This window comes from Quercus suber, unplaced genomic scaffold (assembly GCF_002906115.3).
Source record: "Quercus suber isolate HL8 unplaced genomic scaffold, Cork oak 2.0 scaffold_340, whole genome shotgun sequence".
Lineage (NCBI taxonomy): Eukaryota > Viridiplantae > Streptophyta > Magnoliopsida > Fagales > Fagaceae > Quercus > Quercus suber.
The window spans coordinates 769553-778649 of record NW_027069792.1 but is presented as its reverse complement, the minus strand read 5'-3'; the positions used below and the strand labels follow the sequence as shown (position 1 = coordinate 778649).

Sequence of the window (9097 nt, the reverse complement as noted above, 5' to 3'; positions counted from 1 at the left end):
CTCAAAAGCCTGTATCGCATCATTATTTAATTTTTGCTCCCTTTGCTCCATCACAACCACAATCTGATTAGGATATGTATGACAATCCTTTTCATCATAAGAATGTTGAATGGATAGAGTTTTAGAAGAAGATGGACTCTGAGGATTAATCTTAATCTCAATGTGTTGTGAACCCATTATAACATTGGAAGCCTCAGTCCCACGCGACCCCAAACTTTGCAATGCAGTCAAATTCTCTTTGCTCTCGTGACACAGTCCTTGCCATTTAATGAAGTGGAAGACACGCAAGCCACATTAATGACGTTGGCAACAATTGGCAGTTTATTCTCATTCAATGTAACAAGCTATTCCTTATTTGTAGGTCCCTTCAAAATCGGATTAATTGGCTTCAAGAGTTCAAATCTTCTGTCCCACTTTTCCTGCTCCACTTTATACTTCACCAATAAATACTTGCCACGTGTTCACCTAATTAATTAGGTGAACACGTGGCAAGTATTTATTAGTGGAGCATAGAGTGGAGCAGAAAAAGTGGAACAGAAGATTTGGATTCATTCCTCAAAACACTCCAACTTTTAAGCCCTCTGTTAACATTTCGTCCATAATCCATATATGTTGTAAAGTGTTAACCATATTTAATTTTTATTTAATTACTTATTTCTTCAATTTAAAAAAAAAAAAAAAAAAACCACCCACGTCATCACTCCCTCACGTTTGAAGAACACGAGATAAAAAAGTGGGGTTCAATATGTTTTGACAATTGAAAAAAGTGGGGTTCTATTTCCATTGATCATGGAAACATTCCATTCATAAACAATTTTCAGTTGCACCAATCATTTCAAAACAACTTCTGGAAAATATTTTATGCTGAAACAAATAGTGTCAAGGATATAAATGAGTTTGGAAAAATCACACTAAGCTTAACAGCAAACATATAAGAAAACAAGTTAAGGATACAAAGGAGGATAAAAATGTAGATAGAATTGCTGAAGCCGGATGACTTTGTATTCAAAAGATGAAGTTGCTCAGAATTCTCTCTATGCAACATACATTTTAAACTGCAGATGAGTGCTTCAAAAATCTTAGAAACAAAAATCCAACTTAGTCTAAAACAAGATCAGAGACAAACCAAACACAAAAATAACCTTAAAAACATGAAATCCACTTTTCTAAAATAACTGAAACAAATAACCCAAAAAAAGAAAAAGAAAAAAAGATCCTCTTATTTTGAACAAGATCTGTAGATGAGTGTAGATCTGTACAAGTTTTTAGTTCTTCCTCTCCTTCTAATTATCAGATCCCTTTCTCTCCTAAAACCCTTTGATAGGGATAAAATTAAAGTCCATTTGTCCAAGGTAGTCGTCCATGACCTGACCACATCCAAAAAGCTTTGAGAGGAGAGAAACCCAACAACGACATCGTGTGCATGAATAGTATCCGTCCATGGATAACAAGACCATCCAATCTCAGAATAGTCGTCCATGACATAAGGGCATGGACGACCAGACGACACATAGAAAATTTTAAGAGAAACTTTCCAAAAGGTTCCACATAATCGGACCATGTTGAACTACTCCTAAAATGTGGAGAGGATATCTCATAATTCACTCCACGTACCCCATTTTCTCCATTAACCACACACACTACCCATGATGGTGGTGGATCCGAACAAGTAGACCCACTCCTAACTCTCTATAAAAAGAGCAAGTCTCATTCACCCAAGGTAAGTTCAACTATTCACAGTTTTCCATCCTTGTGCTCTAAAGAGAAACTGAATTAATCGTCAAAGGGTCCTTGGCTGGATTACATTGGTCACCCTTGATAGTCTTTTCTTTCCTTTCAAGTCTTAAAGCCATCACTGTAGTCTGAAGTATTCCAGCCTTCAATCTAATTTTTTAGGATCATCACCCTTCAATCTTAAGCCCCTCTACTTCTCTCTATGGGTTTCTTCTTTTTTCTTTTTCTTTTTTTGGGTTTATTTCGTGTTCTTCAAAAGTGGGGAAGAACAACGTGGGTGGGGTAATTTTAATTTCTAGGTTTTTTATTTTTTATTTTTTATTATTAACGTATTTATTTATTTATTTAAGAAATAAGTAATTAAATATGATTAACAGTAAATATGGACAGAATGTTAACAGATGATTGAATTGAAAAAGATTGAAACTTAGAGGATTGAAATGATAAAATGCAAACTTACAGGACTGAAATGAAAAATTGTGGAACTTAGAGGATGAGTTTTGCATTTTGGCCTAAATGAAATAAAATGAGGTCATTGGATTTACCCTCCCTTTTGAGAGAGGGGGGGGGGGGTGTTGATATTTCCTCTGTTCTTGCTTTGGAAGCTTAAATAATTCATTCATTAAATGGAAAGACACCTAAATTAGGCCATGATTAAAAGGTTTATGAAAATCATAGGTGGTGAGTTGTTATTGGTTCTAATTTGAATCCATAACTTACATTATTTTTTTGCCCACTTATAACAACCAATAACAACTTACCACGAAAGATTTGTTGTGAAAATGTTGTGAATATAGTATTTCTCTATAATCTTTCCTTAAACCCTAAAACTCCTAAACCTTAAACCCTAAAAGAAAAGAAACCCTTAAACCTTTAAACCCTCAACCCTAACCCAAAAATCCTAAAGCCAAACCACCCCCCCCCCAAAAAAAACCCTAAACCCTAAACCCTTAACTCTAAACCTTAAACCCTTAACCCAAAACCCTAAAACCATAAAACCGTAAAACTCTAAACCCTAACCATCCTAACCTCGAGTAGGTAAAGTGTCAAATCTTAAATTATAGGCAAGAAACTTAAATTTCGGCCAAATAATAGATGGGTAAATTGTAACTAGCCCTTCTGTTAATGTTTATCCAAAATAAATATATTTTTAGTGCTTAACAATTAGCATGTTTGGAATTCCTCGAAATAATCCTATCTTATCATTCGAGTATTTGAGGTTTGCCCGGTACATAGCCACCGTAGGTAAGGATTCTATTCTTTACGTACCATTGCATCTTCCTCTTGTTTTGTTACTTTGATTCTTGCTTTGTTATGATGATTTGCTATGGGTATGCCGAAATTCTCATGTTGGTTGAATGGGTTGGTTTTTATTTATTTAATTATTTATGTGATTTTGACAAATTTCTTGCCATTCTTCTTAAGATTAACAGCGGGACTATGGGTTTGATGAGTTTTGGAATCATGTCCATGATGCCGAAATTTGCATATAGGTCTCTAAATTTTGATTTTGTTTACGAGATCATGATTTTGATAGCGTGAACGAGAAAACAAATTTTAAATTGATTCTTTTTAGTTAAATTTTTTTTATTTTTTTAAAATTGATGAATTAAGATAATTTTTTTTTTTATTTAGATCAAAATGTTGGTGGGACATTTTTAATGTCAATTAATTTTTATTATTATTATTTTAGTCACATAAACTTTAAGTGTACCTTCTATGCAATCCATTAATAACATAAGCAAGGGCGTAGCTACGTGTAAGTGGCCCCCCCAAAATTTTGAAATTTTTTAAATATATATATATATATATAATTATTTTATATTTGATTTAGTCCAATGATGCTCTTAAAAAAAAAAAAATTTTGGTCTAATAATTATAGAGACATAACATTATTTTTCACAATTCTATTTTTTTATTGTAAAATATGCTCTTATATCTGTTAAATATTTGATAAAGTTTGGCACTAAACATATTTGAATCTATATCTTTTTCAACTAGTTATGTGGCAATTAACAAGTCATTGACTCATTAAAAAAATAATGTCACTAAAACTATACATGAAATGTCTTTTTAGTTACTACATAATAGGTTAGAGTAAGATAGCATCAAATATGTTTGAAGTTTAACTTATTCCTTCAAGTTTTGGATCATTTATGTTTTTAAAAATTTCATTAGTTCAATTGAAAGATTTTTTACTTTAGTATAAAATTTGATAATTTGTATCGAAAATGAAATTTTTTAAGAATTTCACTATATAAAAATAGTAAAAATGAATTTTATTTTATGAAAGATCGTCACCAAACATAATTTTAATTAAAATTACTAAGCTCTTTTTGTTTTTGTTTGGTGTGTGTATATATAACTTATCAAATAAAAAAGTGTATTTATATAATAAAAAAACGTGTGTATAAGTGTATGTGGGGATTGTCTTAATAAATACATTAGAGTTGCAACTTGGCCCTCCAAACGAAAATTCCTGACTCCACCCCTGAACATAAGCATTACTGTGATGACTGTAAGGGTTAATTGACTACATAATGTAGTTTCACAAAAGCCACTAAGTGGTAATCTATGTATTTTGGGTTGTAATATACCTATAGATCTAATCAATGCAAGTTTAGTTGCTTTATGAGATTGATAAGATTTTAAGATTAGCCAAGTCTATAGATTCAAATGGTTGAGTTTTAGGTCTTGACACGCGCACACACACGAGCACGAAGACAGACTATTGATATAATAGTGATAAGAAGTTTCGTGCCGCTGTGTTGCTTGTGCTATTGTGTTGCTTAATTGTGTCAATTGTTATTCACTTATAGTTAGTGAATAGGGTAATATTACGATAATGCCTTTATGACGGATCTCAAGCAGTAACAGCATGATGACACTTTGTTAAACCTTCCAATTCTCCCTAAATCCCCCAAGATTCTTGAATTCAGCTAATCCCTTCCAAGATTCTGAATAACAGAAATCTTTTATCAACTACGATGCCAATTTATAGTCTGTATTGGCATCATATTTATTGTTGTTAAGGCAAAATTTAACAACAATAAATTGGCATGTGGAGCTTAAATTGGAATGTTAAAATTAAAAAATTTACTTTGTCATAGGTATACAAAACCATAAGGTTTTTATTTTATTGGATTTTCCGACTTTCAATATTTCTTTCCCCAAGAGACAACGCAACTAAATTGGTTGCTTCATATCCAAACCTAAGCAAAAAACATCAGAGAGAGATCCCCCCTCCCCCCCCACCCCCCCCCCCCCCCCCCCCCCCCCCCAAAAAAAAAAAAAAGATCATTCAATAATTGGTGACAACAGCATGATGATACTCTCAGGTTTTTTTTCCTTGTACTTCAAAGTTGGTAAGCGTAGCTACTGATGTCATTCCATGACAGGCAGCACTTGATCTTCTTATGTTGAGGTATGTGGAATTTTGGTTCTTTAGGTACAGTTGGATGCTTCATTGACCTTAAACAAATGAAACAACAATGTGAGTAATTTATAATTGCCAGGAAGAAGGAATTTCATGACCTGAAAACTTTTAGCACATTCAACCAGAAAGTTTGTTATTAGCGGTCTGACCTAATCAATGAATAAAATACAAATTAACTCCAATATAATGGCTATAATATGATAGATAAATTATGTTGCACGATGGTCCTGGGTGAGCAGAATTCAATAGACTTGGAAGGGCTAGTCTGTTCAGAAACAGTGTTCTTTCATTCTGGACTTCAGACCAACTACCATTACAAGCTATAATTGACTCCAGTTGCATACAAAAACTGAAATGGGTCATAACCTATCATAACAAACATATTGTTGGTTAAGCTTCTATATTGTATGAACCTGCAACTCATGTTATAATAGGGTACTACATGTATTAATAAGGATATGACTTTTCAAAGTGTATAACTACTGTATATTACCAAACATAAAAACAAGCTAGAATGAAATCCTGTTTTTAAACCAGATACAACTTTTACCTTCTGGGAATGAAAGGCCTGTCAAAATAGGGCATAGGTTGTGCTTTTGGAACGAGTTCCTTTCTCAACCTTCTTATTTTTCCTCTTCTGCCAACTGCAAGAGTAATATACCAACATACACAACTTAGATGAAACAGATACTACTTTGTGACATTAGCTACAAAATCATCCTCTTCATCTAGCATACCTTCTGCTGTCTCTCTCTTTCCATCTTGTATTGATCAATCAGGCTCATCTTCTCTGCTACCTAGATATGCACACACACGCACACATACAAATGGAAAGTTAATTCGATTTTGAAGTCTCTTGATAAATCTGTAAGATTTTAAAAAGACTTTATGTTTGCCCACATTTAAGTAATAAATGAAAACTCATGTCTTAAGAATTTTATTTGTGAAAAACATTATGGTGAATAACAATTTTTAGGTAACTCTCAATTGGTATAACCCCTTTGGGTCAATAAACACCTTAAAGTTACAAGTTTTAAACTCCTTGATAGAAGGAGGGTTATGGAACAAATCTTAATTTAAAAGGGTCCCTAGTCTAGCCTATATATATATATAGCATATCTCCATCAACAGGAAATATGTGAGGTAAAAGGACATAAACTAAAAGACACCTTTTATAGATACACAATCATAAAGTAAGTCTTATTTTTCTCTAAACGCTTAAACAACTATGGCTGAAAATATGTTCGTTATTTATTTTCTTCCGCTGCTCTCTAAATTTTATCTTACAAAATCAAGTTCAGTATATTCAGGACAACAAGAACACTCACAAATACAAGTTAACCACCATAAGAAATGGCATTTTTTTATGACAATTNAGGGGGGGGGGGGGGGGGGGGGGGGGGGGGGGGGTGAAGGTTCATTGCAGTGCATTCTAATGAATTAAAGGAAGGCATAGTCCATTGGAATAATTAGAAAAGCACCTGATGGTCAAACTCAGCACGTTCTACTGCTCGTACATCACTGTGAAGCTTTAGGTCTATAGGCCTTGTAATCTCCTTCACTGGAGGTTTGATCAAGCACTGAGAAAACAAGCACCAAAGATGCAAATAAAGTCACTAAGCACAAACAACCAATACTTAATTTCTGAAACTCCCTGGACTGAAAATATGCTAAAAAGGGCATTAACCTATAAAGTAATTTTCCAATTAACATAGCAATAAAGTACATGAACTATAATGAGAGCACTTAAAGTTAAAAGCAAACTCAAAAATCAAAATGTTTCATTTTTGTTTTTTCATGTGATTTAAAACGTTGGTTTGAAAGCTACTTTCAGTCTTTATAATGCAAAATTTAAAATTAAGAAGTCCAAGATAACCTATTAACTTGTTCCGAAAATGGCCTCACCTCTGGTTCATCTGTTGTCCATGGGAGACCTTGTGCTAATGGAATCCGCTGCCTCTCCTCCTCTACCACTATTTCTTGTAATTTTTTCATAAATTCTTCCTCCTTATGTCTTCCCCTTTGCTACAACGAGATTCAATAACGAAAGTTAAAAGGTAGATCTAATGCAAGTTAAGGTGCAGTGTTCATAATCAATTGACTTTCATTATACTCACCTCTGTCCGTAGCTTGAACGGTTTTTGGCTGGTAACTTTGAGCTGCTTCTTCTTCCATCTCCTTCCACCCATTGTAGTATAAGATTCAGAGCTCTGAAACACAAAAACGAACATAAGAATAAGAGTCGACTAGTTAATGAAACATTTACCTTCATCTCCAATAGTACTTAACATAGTTACTAAATCTTACATTTCTTCGGCTCCTTCGACCCCCGTTAGAAGTCCTGCTTGAAATACTTAAACAAAAAAGATACAAAAGCAAACCGAATCAAATAATTTGAAAAGTATCAAAACTAATGCTAACTAGAATAAATCAAGCTATTGCTACCCACCTTCCCTGGCTACTATCCCATGAAGATGAGACCGAAATCCTTGAATCCAGACCAAGATTCTCCGATGTCAAGAACAACTCTGATGGACTGAAAGAAGAAGAAGAAACCTGTGTCTCCGGAACCTTAGGAACCTGCAATCCCGGTAAAGCCCATTTCATTGCCTTCTTTTCGTTCTCTTCTGCTTCCTTCTCATCATTGGAATCCTTTGAACTGGGTATTGAAAGAAGCTTCTCAAAGGCCTTCACCAAATGCTGCACTCTCCCAGACCCAGATTCAGGCACACTACTCCTTGCCTCTTCCAACAACTTGTCCCTCCTTCTCTTAATCGTTGAACTACCTATTTGACTATCTCTATCTGAGGACTCATTTACCGCAGATCTATCACTTTCCTCCGCCTTCCCTTCATACTTGATATCATCATTAATTTTCTGGTCTTGTAGCATCAAACCCTTCTCTATTTCCTCTTCAAGTTCACATTCAGCTCTATCGTAACCCTTCAACTGATCGGATTTCCTGGCCTCTTCGCTTCGATTCTTGAAAAACTCTTCCTGGGACGCCCTCAAATTCTCATAGGCCACACACAAACACTTCTTGACATTACCATTACCACCGCCAACCATTTCTTTGCACTTGCACTCAACCCTCGACCCCAAATTCTCTTTCTTTAGATTCTTCTTCGCCACCACAAACTTTCGATCACGGATCTTATTCCGGGGTGAGTACGCTGGCATCGGATTAGGGTTCTTTGAAACCGATTTCTGCGCCTTTGCGGATTTGATTACTGGGGAACTCGTGGGTTTTAGAACAGGGCTTGAATGAGAGATATTGGGGTTCAAATTCTCAGAAGGCTTATGATTTTCTTGAATCTTGGACCGAGACCCACGTGGGTCTTTCACTGGGGTCACGGCTCCGGCGTTCTTGCCGATCAAATCCATCGGAAAATGCCGTAAAAGAACTGGGTTTTGGGTATTCTAATCCTTTAATGTGAAAAAGCGTAAGAGAGATAGAGAGAGGAGGAGGGGCTTTGTGTGCGTGATCTTTTGAAATTGATGAAAACAATGAATGATGGTATAGAGGATTTGAATTACATTTAGATGACAGGGACGCTCTCGTAACGGCTAGTTTTTATTTTGGTAGGGTTTGGGTGTGGATTAGGATTTGAATTTTGGTATGGGTTTTGACCGTTGGATACGGTGATTAGGATGGTCCGATTGCTGTGGTTATTGGATCCGATTAACAACGGTTTTTGCTAGGCTTGTTGCCGAATTTCTTTCTTCTTTTATTTTTTATTTTTTATTTTTTATTATTTTTATTTTTATACAATTTCACAACATATCCCGAGGTTTGGGTTAATACCAACCAGTTTCAAGACATTTCAAAATTAGCTAATATGGTTCTTAAAGACAACTTAATCCCAAATTCTTTAGCCTCAGTTACTTATTTTTCTTTTTCTCTCTCAAACGCCTCTCTCTCTCTCT

The 9097-nt window shown here is 34.8% G+C and overlaps 1 protein-coding gene across 1 annotated transcript; it reads right to left on the bottom strand.

The window, feature by feature from the left end:
- Positions 1-5026: 5026 nt before the first annotated feature.
- On the bottom strand, positions 5027-8815 carry LOC112041114 (microtubule-destabilizing protein 60). Its single transcript, XM_065759752.1, is given in 9 exon segments — positions 5027-5205; positions 5721-5799; positions 5802-5814; positions 5908-5967; positions 6652-6750; positions 7076-7195; positions 7288-7380; positions 7478-7511; positions 7620-8815. Coding segments are annotated over 9 exon segments (1548 nt in total). The 5' UTR covers positions 8555-8815; the 3' UTR covers positions 5027-5090.
- Between the last annotated feature and the right edge of the window lie 282 nt (positions 8816-9097).